The sequence below is a fragment of the Macrobrachium rosenbergii genome, chromosome 55 (assembly GCF_040412425.1).
Source record: "Macrobrachium rosenbergii isolate ZJJX-2024 chromosome 55, ASM4041242v1, whole genome shotgun sequence".
In the NCBI taxonomy this organism is placed as follows: Eukaryota; Metazoa; Arthropoda; class Malacostraca; order Decapoda; family Palaemonidae; genus Macrobrachium; species Macrobrachium rosenbergii.
Window position 1 is genome coordinate 81036041 of NC_089795.1, and position 16923 is coordinate 81052963.

Below are 16923 nucleotides of genomic sequence, written 5' to 3' on the forward strand. Positions count from 1 at the left end.
GTTTTGCCCTTGGATAACGATTATCGGGTTATATAGGATTTCAACTCCTAGAAAATGCTGTCACGAAAGTTATTTTTTTATGGCTTCCAGGGGGAATAATTCAAGCGTTTTGAGAATCTCTCTCTCTCTCTCTCTCTCTCTCTCTCTCTCTCTCTCTCTCCGTTGGGAACGGTCAGCTGCGTTAATGTGGTGCATTGTAATGTATTCAGTAATATGATTGAGAAAGACAAGACAGAGTTTTGAATGACATGAATGAGAAGAAAGCTTAATAGGTCACGTATCAAAAGCTGTGAGAAGAAAGGCTGATGCGGAGTGTCATAAGCATTCGAGACAGGAGGAGAAACGGTTTGGTCTAAAACCGTGACGAATTTATCAATCAGTCAAAAGGGAGAAATGAGTTTAGATGAACTTGAACAATATTAACTTAAGATAGGAAAATCAGAATATCTGTGGTTGTGATAATGGCTCGGAGGAAAATAATTTGATGTGAATATTTGTATTGGCAGTAAGTCTCGCCGTTTGTACATGTTGACTTTGTGCGTGCATGTATTGTGATTCCATAAATACGTTGATTTCTTTAGTCCAAAGAGGATTTATTTAGTGATCAGGATGTATTTTGATTTTCGTTTCCTCTATTAATTATGTTATTTATTTACTGCATTGTTCTTTCACTTGACCTTACAATATATATATACACACACACACACACACACACACACACACATATATATATATATATATATATATATATATGTATGTATGTATATTTACACAATGATCAAGAGCCCGATCTCTCACGTTTTGAACAGTAGGAGGAAGCCAGGTTTGGCATTAACAAAGGCTTCTTTACATCTTGATGCCTGCATGCTGTCATTCAGTAAAAAGCAGCTGTGCTTTGGATGAATAACAAGTGCAGGAAGACGACATTGCTTGTGCAGTCAGGCTGTCGATCTATATTGTAGCGTTTAATTACACTCATGTCTCTGGCAGTTCGTTGGGTACCTAACTATATGGAACATGTTCCTCGTTGATGATGTTGTAATTGTTATATATTGTCAGTATACTAAGCTTTTTAGTGTTTTTTTTTTAGTTTTCTGTAAAAGAAAACTATTGTGCCGGCTTTGTCTGTCCGTCCGCACTTTTTTCTGTTCGCCCTCAGATCTTAAAAACTACTGAGGCTAGAGGGCTGCAAATTGGTGTTGATCATCCACCCTCCAATCATCAAACGTACTAAATTGCAGCCCTCTAACCTCAGTAGTTTTTACTTTATTTAAGGTTGAAGTTAGTCATAATCGTGCTTTTGGCAACCATATGGCTTAGGCCACCACTGGGCCGTGGCTAAAGAGTCATGGGCCGCTGCTCATGCAGCATTATACAGAGATCACCGAAAGATAGATCTGTTTTCGGTGGCCTTGATTGTACGCTGTAGCGGCTGTACAGAAAACTCGATTGCGCCGAAGAAACTTCGGCGCATTTTTTACTTGTTTAATATGGTTATGGGTGGTGCCATGTTTTGTTTTATCATGGAAGTTGTAAGTGTTAATGGTTACAGATCAGAATGCAATGTCTCATGTTGTCTGTGAATAATGGTTTATCTCTCAGACTGATTTCCTAAAGATTTTTACATTTCGTTTCTGCGCACTGCATCTGATATTAATATTAGATTACGTGTCAGAATATTTTTTATTTTTTATATTGAGGTTTTGACAGCGTAGAAATAAACTTCTTTTTAAAAATGTCTAACAGGAACTTTTCAAAATAAATTCCATAGTTTAATGACGACAGAATATTCTTAGCTTTACAAAACAGTGATGTACCGAAAAGAATAGAACTAAATGCTTCATGTTCTTTGATCAACGAGACAAAACTCGGCTTCACACCTGCTGCTGCGCCCTTTCCCATCACACTATAGAGTTGGCATCTTGCGAAGAGCATACCCTGGGCATACCGAAGGGGAGTAGTTAAAGGGTGTATACATTCTGAAGAACCGTCGCTTATTCTCAAACTGTCATGACATGCCCATGTATATTTTGGCAACGTTCCAGGGTGGACGTATAATTGAAAGGTATCAGAATGATAGTATGTATTGTCATGGAGAGTCCATCTTCGTCATTTAATTTTAATGCGTATTTGGAAGGGGTTGTTGTTTTATATATTGTATATATACTTAGTTTTTATTGAGTTTGTCTCTGTTGTTATTATTTTGCTCTTCACATATAGCTATTTTATTCTGTGGAAGCTTGCTTTGCAAGTGATTGACCTGTTCGGCGTGTCCCATTTTGAATGTTCGCTCATAGAATGGTGTTCTGTCATGCTGAATAATAATAATTATATCATTTTATTCTCATTATGTCCAAGCTCCCCTGTTTTCATTATCTTAAAGGATTTCTGGTGTAGATAACACGACATGTTTTAAAGTTATGTCGGATAATTATTGTTAAAATTTTACGCCTAAAACTACCCAGAAACTACCGGAAACAAAAGCACTAGCTTACTCGTATTTTTCTTGACAAAGTCATATCAAGCAGCTTGCAACAAGATCGAGCAGGCTCTTTCGCCTTTCTACAGGTCGAACCCGTCCCCAAGAACTAGGGAGGGTAACAAGGGGAGGGGTGGGGGTGTCTAATTGCCAACGGAGATCAAGTCTAGTTGGCAAGGGATTGCCAAATAAAAGAAGACCGTGCACCGTGACTAGGATCGCATCGGGTTGTTTGCCAATAATAGTAGGATACAATATAAGGTTACGTCAGAACTGCTTTTATGTTTTCAGTGGTTGGTTAGGTTATTTATGTTGCTTTTTTGATCTGTCAACAGTATATGCTTTTTTTCATCATAGCAGTTTATATTATAGTCTATGAATGAAAGCAGATCGATTCTGTAAGACAGGTTTTGCCAGTCTACTTATATTCTAGGACCCAAGTCACAGTCTATCCGACCTAGAATCAGGCATTTACTTAGGGTTGGTGGCACGTGTTGTCAATGTTGAACAGCTTATCTTTCTTTATTCTTTCAGGGGATGGGTCTTGGGAGCTCCTTCGTTGGCGGTGATTTTGACACCTGCTTAGAATGCAGTAACCACTGAACTTTCAACATTTTGCAATTGGGCTTAGACGTTTGCTGTTCAGGTTTTGGCTTGTGCGAAGCCTCTTGGCGGTAGAATTTTATTTTTTTAATTTTTAGTGTAGAACGTGTTTTAAAAGTATCTGTAGAATATTCTTGGGTTGAGCGAATGTTTCTATAAAATTTTTCTAGAATTAATTTCTATTTTTACCACAAATTTCTTTTGACGAAAAGGGTATTTTTGACGCCTATGTCCATAGTCGTGTTAGAGTAGAGCCTGTTTGAAAAAATATTTTAGTCATTTAGATTGTTTATTTTTAGTTTTAGTGTATGTAAGTGAGCGCGCGAATATGTGAATTCATTCTATAATTTTATTGTAATAACTTTTTATCACAGTGTTACGAATAGAATATTTACTTATTACGTTTACCAAGATGTATAATTTTTTCAATTCTATACTCTTCTATGACTGTTCCTATTTTATTTATACCGCAAGTGCTTCCAGCTCTCTTACCCCCACCCCCCACCCCCACTTCCACTTAATATATCCCTGGTTAACATTCGTTAGGCCTTCTTGAAAATGAAGTGGAATGGTCCATTCATACGAATCGGGTAGGTCACCCTTAAATAATGTAGACGGATCCTCAGTCCTCGGGCGTAGTCTTTAATCGGCTACCGGAGGCTGTGGATATTTCTCTCTCTCTCTCTCTCTCTCTCTCAGCTCTCAGCTCTTAAATAGGCAACCAAACATCAGGAGATCAATCGGGTATTAAGCTCGACATGCCATTCAAGTTCAGACCCAATGTACATACGCTTGCAACATAGAACACTATTTTTTTTTTATCTAGATCCCGGTAATAAAACTAGATAATTAACAGAGAGAGAGAGAGAGAGAGAGAGAGAGAGAGAGAGAGAGAGAGAGAGAGAGAGAGAGAGAGAGAATATGTAGAATTCACATTTCTGCCGTCTTGGTGATGATGCCCTGTGAATGGACTCAATTGACATTGCATGTCTGCCAGTTTTGTAAAGCTGTTCTTTTAAAAGGAATTTTAGGTTTCATGTGTGCTTTTTTTCTTTTTTGCGACTCCATATGCAGTGGTGCGTAGTCGCTGCTTGAGATAAGAATTTCTTTCATAATCTTGTGTTAAAGAATTTCCATCCTTGCTGTGGGAAACCTTAATGGTTATTGTCCGTACCCCAATTATGGCTGCATGGCTGCACATCCGGTTCTCCTATTGATCTGCTGCTTGTTAAGGCTCTGGTAACATGTGCTTTTGTTTGTTTAGAAGTCCAGATTTACGTTGCAAGCACGGTATAATACATTGGCCTCTGTGTAAACAGCGATGTGTAGGTTATGATTCTTAAGCTCTTCCGCAATTTTTGAGGTAGAAGTGTATATTGGGAAGGTAGCCCTGATGAAGCCTTATGCACGCACACTGGCATGACCAATAAATCAGTAATTCATGGTAGGTGTGTTTTCTTTACTAAGGTAATGGGTTAAGGACGGTAGATTTTCCAGATGCCAGTGATGTTTGATTGTTAGTCCAAAATTGCAGCCACGTTCACAAAACTGCCAAGTATTATATGCAATAAATAGTCCTTCTTCTTCTTCTTCTTCTTCTTCTTCTTCTTCTTCTCTTCTTCTTCTTCTTCTTCTTCTTCTTCTTCTTCTTCTTCTTCATAGCTTAATCCGTACTCGTGGTCACAATTTTCATTTAATAAATAGTCCTCATTGATGAAAATTTACTCACAGTGATATTTTTCCTGGAATCGTGGGTAGTCTTGTCAGTAAAGCGGGACAAGGACACAAGAAACCCATTTTCATTGGCAGAAGCTGCCGTACCTGAACAAGTGCTGTTACATAACAACATATACTTTTATTTCTCTCTCCCTGACTTGTAAAATTAAAGTGCTTGAAATATCTTTGTGTTTTGAAGTCATATTATCGTGTTTGTAATCGTAGGCTACAATGTTATGCACTTGACAATACAATTCATAATTCGTTTATAAAATTCGACAGTTGCATGATCAAAGGTTGCGCAGCAGCCATGTCATTGCTAGAAGTTGCCTGGAAATCATGTCTCACGTGCATTATTTCTATTGGCAAACGGGTTCTCATGCAACGTAGGCCTGATTGATCTTATCAGGAAGACACGCATGACTCACTCACCCTGCGGGAAGCCATTAATACCATCATAACACCTGCTGGGAGTGATTTGATAAAAGGAAACACGTCACTGCTCTTGATTCTTATCTCGGAGAAAGTTCAGGCATTCTTCTGACGTACGTAATTCTCACATTTGGATCCTTGTTCATGATGTTAAGAGCCAGATTCTTTTGCAATTTACTGGTGTTGCAAAACTGATGGTTTATATGTGTTATGACTTGTCGAAATAGTGTAACCGTTCTTTCTTTTTTTACGATTTGGGTCTATCGCAGTCTCTTGTTTCAACCAGTTTTCATTTGTTTGTTTGTTTCGATAAGGCCTAAAGTTTATTATTGGGCTCGTTTTGTCGACCTTAACATGAAGATCACCGTAGGGTAGTGCTGTCAGTGCACCTCACGCAGTGCACTGTAGGTATTACTTAAGGTTGTTTGCAGCATCCCATCGGCCCCTAGCTGTAACCCCTTTCATTCCTTTCACTGTACCTCCATTCATATTCTCTTTCCTCCATCTTACTTTCCACCCTCTCCTAACAATTGTTTCTTAGTGCAACTGCTAGGTTTTCTTCCTATGACACTTTTCAAACCCTTTTACTCTCAATTTCTCCTTCGGTACTGAATGACTTCATAGGGCTCAGCGCTTGGCCTTTGGCCTAAATTTTAGATTCCATTCTATTCCACACGGAGATGCCATGTTTAGGCTAGACTTGAAGATCATTTATGTATGACAGACCTGCATTTATGAATGACAGACCTGGTGTTGATTCTACTGTCATCTCTCCTTCTTCGTGGTGTCCAACTGTCCCTCAATGAATCTGGGATGAGTTTGTTGCTATTGTTGGTGTCCCTTAAATTTGCAGAAGAGTTTGTTTAACTTTTTGGAGGTCATTTTTTTACAAGTGTTGACTTTCTTTCAGTAAAATTAGTTTTCATTGTGTATTTTATACTTATTTCGTGTTGCTTCTTTTTTTGCGTAGTTTCATGACATTTGTATTTGTCATATACCTTGATTTTTTTTATAGGTGACTTTAAAGTTCATTTGATTTTCGAGACATTTCTGATATCTTTGCGATGGGCTTTCGTATTTTTTAATTTGTATATATATATATATATATATATATATATATATATATATATATATATATATATATATATATATATATATATTAATTAATTTCGTTTTGTTAAGAGTCGTCATACAGTTAGATTTTTGTTTGACTGATTAATCGAGTCTTTCGAAGTTTTGAAAACTTTGCGGAAGATTCAAGTTTCTTGAAACCTATACATAAATTATACATTTACTGTTAGTTGGTAATTTACGGTTATTTAGCTTCCTACATAATGGATATTTGTCTTGTCGCTTGTATAGGCTTTGCAAGATTTTGTCTTGTCTCCAGTCTAGTATTTTGACAATAACGTCTCCAGTCTAGTATTTTGACAAATTTATTGTAAGTTCCGTCAGAACAACGAGCTATACTCTACCGTAATACCAGCTAAGAACATTCAGTAGCTTGGTCTGCCGTAAAGGAAACTCTTTTCTGTTATCAACCTCTGAGATGCACCTTTCAAAACCCATTCCATAGTGCAAGAGGAATATTATTGCCCTCCATTTGGAAAGTTTCGTGTTTTACCATGACTTTGCGTGTTACGTTGGATCATCGTTTGATTTTTACTTGATGACATTTTAGAGCGAAGGCGAGAGTCGAATTCAAGGTTAGTGAGTGAAGAGAAAGATGGCTAGTATTTTGATCATTTGTAGGCTCTTTGCTTGGTTTGGTAATTTCACATTTATACTGTTTTTTTATCTACAGATTGAATGTGTGCAGTTTAAACATGTTTATAAGTTTATTTTTTTATAATGTTACTTTTTAAGTAATACTGAAATATTCGGGCCTCATTCAGTGCCGTTTATTATGCTAAGGCTGGCAGCAGTTGTTTTAGGCTATCGAAGAGAATTTGGCTCAGCAGAATGTTCACAATCCAAAAGGAAAACTCGAGTATCTGCGCTGCCTTCTTTATGGTGCTGTGCGATGGCATAGAGATAAACAAGCTCAGGACATACGTAGGGAAATTCAAACTCCATTTATTCTCATGTGAATGGGAAGAGACTTCGTGGGGTAGGTCCGTTTTAAAGAGTGGATAACTGTCTAATTCCAAAGTAAATGAAGTTTGGGGGAATAAAAGAAGGAGAAAAGTTGAAAGCGTTCTTTTGTGCTACTGCTTAGACTCTGTGCAGTGAGATCAATATCAGTGTTAAATAAATGACTTTGGGAGACAGGGAGGTCTGAACCGGCATGTCTGGAAACAGGATCAGAGACTTGTAGGGGGTGGCTTCAGAGACGGCATTTTGTTGATGAGGAATGGCAGTAGTATTAGACGGTTTATAAAATCAAGGATAATAAAAAATAGATGTATACTAATAAAATTTTATATGGGTAACTACAGAAAAAATGTTAACAGTGAAATACATAGATTATTTGTAAAAATAAATATTTGTCAACCCAAATGTTACGATAAAATTATATTTGTTTTTGGTAAAGTTAAGTTAGCTTTGATTAAGTTCTGATTGTAATGCTATTAAAAATGTAAAATATCGTATATTTTCTCTAATGAAAGATAAAAAAAATGGCAGTAGTGGTACGTGTTGGGGGAGGGGGGCGGTGTAGCATGACAGAACATGCACACGTCGTGAGCAGTAATCTTCGATGGAACCATTCATTCATTACATTCGTTTAGGCGTCAGTGCATATCGTAAAAGTTTCTTGTTATATTTGCGAGGGGTCTTTACTTTAAATATTTTGTAGCTTTTATTGTATGTATGATATATATACAGTATGTATGTATATATATTAAAGGAACATTTTCCTTCAAGATTTTCAGGTAAAAGTTATTGCCTTTTCTAAATTGAGTAAACAGTATTACAAAACAATTAAAAGGTCAGGTGTTATCCTTAACATATTAGGGAAAAGTGATGGTTTTATCCTGTGAATATTGTCAGAAGTTAGGTTGGGGTTTTCCACATTGAAAAGGAATAATGTCTTTTTTATCAGAAGATATTTTATATATTTCATTTTCAACATCATTAAAAGGAGTGTTTTCTGTAGTAAACTTGCTTTCGTGTGCTGGAAGTGTTTTGATTTAAAGAAAAATGCATATTTCGTTATTCTTGTAAGTTTCGATTTGCAGTCAATAGTTTAAAACGTAGAGCAACAGCCAACGCTATTTAGAATAATTGCCATCAGCGTTTTCATGGCGTGGAAGCGCTTTCCATCGCGCAAGGTGAAAGACTAAAACCATGGAATTTGTGAAAGCGTCTTGTTTCCGCTCATTGTTATATGCATCGCGGTGTCTCCTTAGGAAGTGTGGTTGCGCTTTCGAAGTCGTCGTATTGAAATTGCGGTTATTTTCATGTATTTTTTTTAAATTCTATTTCTGAAGTTGAGGGAATGAGTTACGCATGCATTTAAATATATGTTATTGGGTTATATCTTCGGTGAATCCGTATCCCAAAGGAGAGGAAAAGAAACTTAGATTAGGCCTATATCCGCACAAAACGCTAGGACAATTATTATTAACATATTTTATATCATCTCCCAGATTTTACATATACTAAGTCATCTCTCATACGGTTCTCACAGTGGATCCTCAAAACATGAGTCACAACACTTGACTTTTTTAAATGAGTGTAACTGGTATTCGTAAACTTAAACATTGAGTCAAGATTGCAGAAACGTGATGGTAGTGATGGTAGGGGAAGCTTGGCATTTAGATGCCATTAAACACTGTCTTCATAGGCACTCCTGTAACGTGAGGATGGGTGTGCCCAATATATATTTACTTGAATGAAATGATGAATTGAATAAAATTGTTGTTCGTTATCTTGCAGTATTTCATATAAGCCTTTTGCGGAAAAGGCTTATATGAATCAGTATGTATTACTGGTTATTTATAAATTGGTTAACATGCTTACTTGCAGTTTATATGTTTTTAAACACATATATATATACTTATATATATATATACATTGTGCACCAAACAATTGTATTTCAGTTTGTGTAAACTAGTTGTCAGGTACTTACAGTTGTTTTCAAGGCCATTTATTGATTCCACACATTTTTCTTTGCATAATCAGAATATCTCGGAAAGTGTAATGAAGGACGAAGACTGACAAAAATAATATAGTAATAACAGTGCTGATAAAAATTAGGTGGATGATGATTATACCCCCCCTCACCACTCCCCCGTGGTCCTTCTAGTCATTTCGCATTGAAGACGTTTTCTGCCGGCGAGGTCTCCTTGGTTTAAATGGCAACGGAAGTCTTGAATAGGTAGATAGACACATCGATCCTTCTTTGAGGTCGTATCGGGCGTTTTATCGATCGCCTGACGGTAACCTCCAACACAGCTGGTTGGCAGGAAAGGTGCTGTAGTGTTCGGGGTGTAGTTCGATGTGTTGGTAGGGCGGGTCTTGGGTCAGTCCTGGCCCTGGGGTGGTAGAACGGGTGGGGTTGTTGGTCGTTAACCGGTTACTTCACGTGGATAAGCTTCACGGAGAAAGGACAAAGCTTTGGTGTCATTTTTTTTTCTTTTACTCTCTTGCTAAGCAACGTTGAAACCTTAGAAAATGGTAGTCGGTTAGTGGCCGATACGGAAGCACTTTTACAAGTGGGAATGTTGGCGGTGGAGGAGAAAAGATGATGTTGACACACGCATAGTTACAAGCAGTACTAGAATAGCCTGAGTCAGCGTGGCATTTATAAATTATATATATCTATAGTCGTACCCTCGGAGATAGCCTTATAGCAATTCCTGGGAATCTTAAGTTTTATTGGATGTGTACCTTTATATTGTTGTTTCTAGCATTATATATTCCTGAAAATGAATTGTTTTATTTTTGATTTGCAACTCTAGTCCGACTTTCTTGTCGCTATGTCGCTTAGCGTGATTATGCAAGAAAGCAAGCCCATATATTTTACCGTGGAGTAGAAGTTGTGTAACTTTCTTCACGTCTTGCTACCTTTAAAATGGTCGTTATTTGTGTTATCTCTATACCCCTGTGTCCGGAACTATGTTTATGTTTTCACCCTTGGTTGTGTTTGCATATTTGTTAGCATATATCTCAAGAACGTGTTGAAAGATTTTTAAGAATTTTATTGATAACACTATTACAGCAATCCTTCCGTTTTACAGTGTGCGCTATTTACAAAACTTGCAGACTTGCCTGTAAAGAAGGTGTTCATCTTACAGCATCTTGATATGACGTGAAAAATTCAAGTTTACATTTAATAATATTTATTCTACCGTGTATATTGAAATTATGATCCTTGCTTACCTAAACTGGATTAACATACTGTACTCAATAACCAAAAAGGGTGTAGTTTTTCTTTGTTTCCTAGTTCTGAAATGAAAGTCTGACATTAAGGTTTTGTTTGGTTGGTCACATGTACAACTATTATTATTTTTCAAAAGATCCTTAAACCACCTTCACACTGGTTTTGATGATGAATGAACAGAAGTTCATGACGTCCAGTTTGATATTCACTCACCATCTTCAGTCTTTATTTTGTGGATGATGAATATCAAACGAGACGAACTAGGTGAATATTGACGTGTATATTCATTAGGTAATCTTTAAATGATTATTTTTTGGAAGCAATTCTTTCTGGTTTGCTATGGAAGCCTTGTGAGCCCAGAGCTAATATCTCCAAAGATCCCCTGCTAATTAAATCTTCCACGTTTGAGCTACGATTTCCTGCTCTTGAACACATGCGCAGAGATTAGTATTTTCTGCAGTTTAAATGCCAACATAACGTTATTCGAGTAACTCTGCCAGAGATGCACTCGCTTTGTAAAGTGATTGTTTATGTTAAATGCTGTTTATGCTGACGCTGGTACAGTGATAGTTTCAAGATTTTAAATTCCTTCAGTGTTATGCCATGTGAAGTACAGTAAGGAATTTTAGTACTGAGTCTAGTTATAGCAACCCTGCAAGAACCCGTCATTAAAAGTATGTGCCATAGGCTAGGTTATTGGAGAGGATTGTATTGTCCATTGCTGTAGAAATATCCTAATTAGCCCAATAAGTTCAAAGACAATTTTAGTGAGTTTGTAGAGACAATCCCAGTGAGTTTGTAGTAACACAAAAAGGTGTGTTGTTTTTTGCCGTAGACTGGAATTTGTGGGTTAGGATTTCTCAGATTAATTAATTTTGCTCATTATCAAATTCGCATGGTTCTCATTTTTCAAAGAAAGCTAAGAATTACGGCACAGTTCTGTCTGACAAAGCCAAATTTTTGTGGCCCTTGAAATGCAGATGTCTTTTGCATGTAGGTTAAGTTTTGGTAATAATTACGGCAGAAAAAGTTTGTTAGTTTGTATGAATTATTTTTGAGAGAGAGAGAGAGAGAGATTTTCCACTTAAACCTGTAAATATATTACCTTATTGTTGTTAGATTAATATTTATCCATATGTTTTACCAGCATTGAATATTTTAACTTGTTTGCATAACTGTACAGTTTACATTACAAGGCATTCCACAGATTGATTGAGACTTAACCGAACAAAGCCATTAAATATTAATTTACTTTTTACTGCTGCCAATGAATGTAGGAGGTTATCTGTTCCCCCATATTTTGTTTGTTCATCAAATCAGCTAAATAGTTTTGAATGCAAATATGGTTAAGGATCCAAGATTTTTCTTTAGTCTTTCAAGGAAATCTTTGCAGAGGTTGACATTCGGCTAAGGAAGAGTTAGTTAGATATTTAAAAGGATCCAGATTTGTATGCAAATGTATGATTTTTAAAGATATCATTAGGAATGAAAAATTGCATGGTTTTAATTTTTCTAAAAATTAAATTTTTCATAATCATTGTGATATCTTGCATTTGAGAAGAGCCATTCTCGGCAGTATGTGCTCTTGAAATTTAGCCTTAGTGGATTTGTGTATAAATGTTTCCGGTATTTTGTTTTTGATTTTAGTTTGTTGAGTTTGTTGAAATGAATTTTTGTTGATGACCTATGTGCATAAGTACCTTCAAACTATAAGTGCCCTAATAATAAAACTTCATTACATATCTCCACGTTTCATTAAGAAATATTATAATTCTTATTTGGCTTTGATTGTTTCATTTTCTATTATTTCAGGAAGCCATTTCCCGTGCTGGATGGCTGCATAATCCTGAATTTTGGCAGCACAGGTCCTTTGGGGAAGAGGATGATGACTTTGAAATCATTGAAAAAGAACACATTTATTCCTTGTCTGACTTTAAACTGGGCTCCATAATAGATAAAGGATGTAATGCTGTTGTATATTCTGCCCAGTGGAATACAGGTAAGTTATAATTAGCAAAATGAAATGAAAGTTTTTACACATTGTTTCTGTCATGTGTGCATTTCATGTATATCAGGGCTTGGAGAAAAATTGTGAATTGTAGATTCTCAGGCCTGATTTGGAAATGGGTTTTATGGCCAGTATTATACGTTGACTGTACTACTAGTGCTTCTGTACTTGTTTAGAAGAGCTGACTTCAAAACTTTGCATGTCTTTAAAGTAATTTCATAAGACATGTTGAAAGTTGTGAATTAAACACTTTTGTGATTTTGATTGCTCATTTAACATCAAATGAAAAAACGCTTTTCAGTTAAAGAAGAATCCCAGGATCCACCTTCGAAGCGTCAGAGGTCTGAATCTCCTGTTCAGTCGGAGGAGGAACCAAGACTTCTAGAGGACCAGGCCACAGTTGGGGAAGACGTTGACTATGAAGAAATATCACAGCCCATTGCAGAGTTCCTGGAGGAGATGACTCGGGAGTTTGGTCCACAAGCCTCAGAATCCCCAGATGATGTGGGTGGATCAAGAATGAGTTTGGATGTTGATAAGTTGGTGTTGAGCAGTGGCTTTGATCAGCCACAACATGCAAAGAGAGTCAAATTCAAAGTTGTTGAAGACAAAGAGAGTGCTGGGATGAAAAGGCCTCTGCAGATGGTTGAAGATGAAGGTGAAGAGAGCAGCGAAGCTTCCGATCAAGATTATGATGGTAAAAAGAATACTTTAAGTACTTTTAAGTTAATTTATAGTATTAAGGTTTTTGGATTGTTTAGGTGTTCATATCTGACTTAGCATGTTTCTTCCGACATTCAGTCATTTATATTTTCAAGTCCAGAATGCTTATGGAAGTGTTACTAGTGTCTTCAGTGTATCGTGGAAGTGGTGCATTGAATGCACATTCACTTTTCATAATAAGGGTACAGATGTAAGGTATCCAGTTGGTGAACAGCTGTAGCTCATTTTTTAGGTGGATTTTTCATATAACTACTTGTAACATTACTGTTTATGTTTGGAATACTCTGTATTCTGTATTTTATTTATTTATTACTTTAAAATATTTTGCTGCAAATGCTGAGTTTAATGAAATTAGGCCTAAAATACATTTATACTGTATTAGGCAGTAGGAAAATTTGTTAATCATATTAATATATATCTAAAATACTAAAGCATGAATTTTAAAAGAGCTGATATTAAGTATGAAACCTTTTAAGATAGAAGATGCTAGGAGAATTAAGGTAAAGAATTTTTATTATACAATGTATTAGTGATGAGAAAAGTATTGCTTTTAGTTGAAGATTTGGGTAAGTATGCTTATACAGTACAGTGTCGTTCTTGGTAATACGAATGGTTTCATCAATGTTATCTTATCCGCACTACAGACGATGCTGACAGAGACCTAACGGACATGGAGAAGTATCCTTTAGCTGTTAAAATGATGTTTAATTATGAGGCTGAATCAAATGCACCCGCAATATTGAGGGCAATGTACAAGGAAATGCTACCAGCCAGGAATTTGCAGTTGGATGAAGAACAACTTGAACTTCAGGAAAGGTGATCGTTACTTTGAAATTTTTCCTTGTTGACATGTCCCCAATAGTTTACTAAGGATTAAATGTTCATATTCAGTACTTATATTGTTTAGCATATTTTAATGCTTAGTTCTTAAATTTTATTTTCACTTGTTTCAGTTTTTACGTGTTATTTGGATTCCATATTTTTACATTTTTTATTTTGTGTTAATGCCAAAGTTGTATTTTTGGGTAGAATTAGAAACTTGAAATGCAAGGGTTTATCTTTTTTTTTTTTATTAGAAAAAGAGCATTCTTGAACTAAATACAGTATTGAGATTTATCCCTCATGTTAGTTTTCCATCTACTATGAACTGCATATTATGGGTATTGCAATATGACCTAGTTAATTAATTATTACATATTTAACTTCTTGGATATGAATATTAATCTGCATTTTTTTCATGCTATTAGGTTTTGTAACAAAGTAATTAGGATACCTACCCATCCCAACATCGTAGAGATGCCGTGTGTTTTTGTTGATCGGATTCCTCTTTTAGAGGATTCAATGAAGTTGTATCCAGATGCATTGCCTTCTAGACTGAACCCCAGAGGCTATGGAAGAAACATGAGTATGTTCTGTGTCATGAAGAGGTAGGTATATAAAGTATATTGCAAAAAAAAAAAGTGGGCCAAAGCCTTTTGGCAGATATGAATGATTGTAGTAGGTGATAAGACTACATATAAAGAATTCTAATGTTCCAATGGTTTTACGTTTGCTGTTTGACATAAAAATGTGGTGTGGATAATTTTTTACTATTAATTCATTGGAACTGAATTTTTATTTTTCTTGTTCCTTGATGTGATGTTAGGTACGACACGAGCCTAAGGGATTATGTCAAAAAGAACGAGATGCCAAGTCACACTTCCCTTCTCTTACTGACACAGTTGCTGGAAGCCATTCTTCACATAAATTCAAATAAAGTTGTTCACAGGTAAATTCTTCATTGTTTACAAATGAAAAAACTCACGAATTTTGTTGTTTGTGAATTTATTGATAATTGTTAATACATTTCACCAGATAGTATACATGGAGATGAAAAGGCAGTCCATTATTTACACTGCTCTTTCATAGCCTGTATTTTCTTTAAACTGCTGATGAAGTTTAAAAAAAAAAAAGGTTTGTATGTTTTAAAACATTTAAAAGCTCATTCAAGAATTCAGGGCATTGTTCATATATGCAAGTTCTATATCAAGATTTTGTTAATTTTTTAAATAGTATCTTTTTGTGGACGAAAGCTTTTGTTTCATATTACCAGCATCTTTTTAAAGGTTATCCCTGTCTACTGATATGCTTACTTGGAAGTCTGGATAACTTTTATTATTACTGTCAAAGTAATTTAACAAGACCACTGAATCAAATTTACTGTTATTCATAGAGCCTGCCCAATGGCTTTGTTAAGAAGTGAAAATTGAAGCAAAGTAGTGTGAAACTTTTTTAACAGTCAAGTTGGCAGACACCAAAAGGAACATATGAAAAATACAAGGCACTATACACTTTGAATCTTGTACTGTAAGCTGTTGGTCATTATAGAGATTACATAATTTTTCTTATTATGATATGGATTATTCTTTATTTCAGGGATCTGAAATCTGATAACATTTTGATATCACTTCATGACGGATGGCAGTATCCATTATTAGTCTTGACAGACTTTGGATGTAGTTTGGTGGCTGAGAATTCAAGTATGACTGTTCCTTTTACATCTAGAGAAGCAGATCCAAGGCAAGGGAATCCTGCCCTTATGGCCCCAGAGGTAAATTGATTATTCTAGGTTCAGTTTATAGATTAATGTACAGTAATGCAGATTACAGTATACATTATAATTTCCTTTAGAATAAGGATTTTTACATTACAGTACTTGGAACAAAGAGAAGACACTGGAATTTGTCAGTATTTTTGGGGGATATCCCCGATGAGGATACCTCTTTACGGAAAATTTTCCCATTAATAGGGGCAATTTTGCCCAACGAAGATAACACAAGATATATGAATAAAATTCGCAAATGATTGGAACTGCTACATTTAACAACTGCGAATAGTGTTTTAAAATCACTATACTCGCATCTTGATGATTGAGATCATTGTATCTACCAGTTAACTGAAGATAGGACCATACATCCAAGTTATGTATCAGTGGGATGCTGGAAAATGAATGTGTTTTTCAGGAGCTAGTCCTCTGTTCTGTGACATATCTTCTGAGGTTTCTTGTTTGCATTTCCTCACAAGCTGAGCAGAACAGAACTGGTTGAAGCAGGAAAAAACGTTATTGCAGACAATCCAGAATTGTCACAGATAACCAAAATATTTCAAAGTAGGACTATTTATGAAAACTGACAATTGACAAAGGTTTTCCCAACTGTTATTGGACATAATGAAGTTCTTATTGACAAAGCAATGCAGAAGAAGCTAGGTACAGTATTTAGCAGGAATAATTGTATGTGCTATATGGTAGTGTTTATTCTATTATTTGTTTGTACATTTTTTAATTGAGCTGTTAGGAGCATTTTTATGTAAAGTGCAATATCTTGTCATTATTTCTTTGGAGTTGGTAAATATGTATTATCTTTTCCTTTAATATCTATATATGCTTGACTTGAAATGGTTTAGATTAGGCATGTTCTTTCAGTGATCATGTAGTATATGTGATTAAGGAACAGGTAAGTGCTTAGTTGTACTGTACATAATTTTGTAACATTAACAACATTAACTCTAATTTTCTTCCATTTTATATATATTTTACTGGTTTTGCAACAGCTTGGTCATTTTTGACAGAGATCCTGTAATTTTATTTCTTGGTAC

The 16923-nt window shown here is 35.7% G+C and overlaps 1 protein-coding gene across 3 annotated transcripts in view; it reads left to right on the top strand.

The window, feature by feature from the left end:
- Positions 1-16923, top strand: part of Pink1 (PTEN-induced putative kinase 1) — a 50834-nt gene that overhangs the window by 26203 nt on the left and 7708 nt on the right. For all 3 annotated transcript variants that reach the window (XM_067099098.1, XM_067099100.1, XM_067099099.1), the window contains 6 exons: positions 12369-12555; positions 12866-13261; positions 13932-14103; positions 14535-14714; positions 14933-15055; positions 15703-15877. In XM_067099098.1, the coding sequence (XP_066955199.1) occupies positions 12369-12555; positions 12866-13261; positions 13932-14103; positions 14535-14714; positions 14933-15055; positions 15703-15877 (1233 nt within the window). The remainder of the gene's footprint in view (positions 1-12368; positions 12556-12865; positions 13262-13931; positions 14104-14534; positions 14715-14932; positions 15056-15702; positions 15878-16923) is intronic.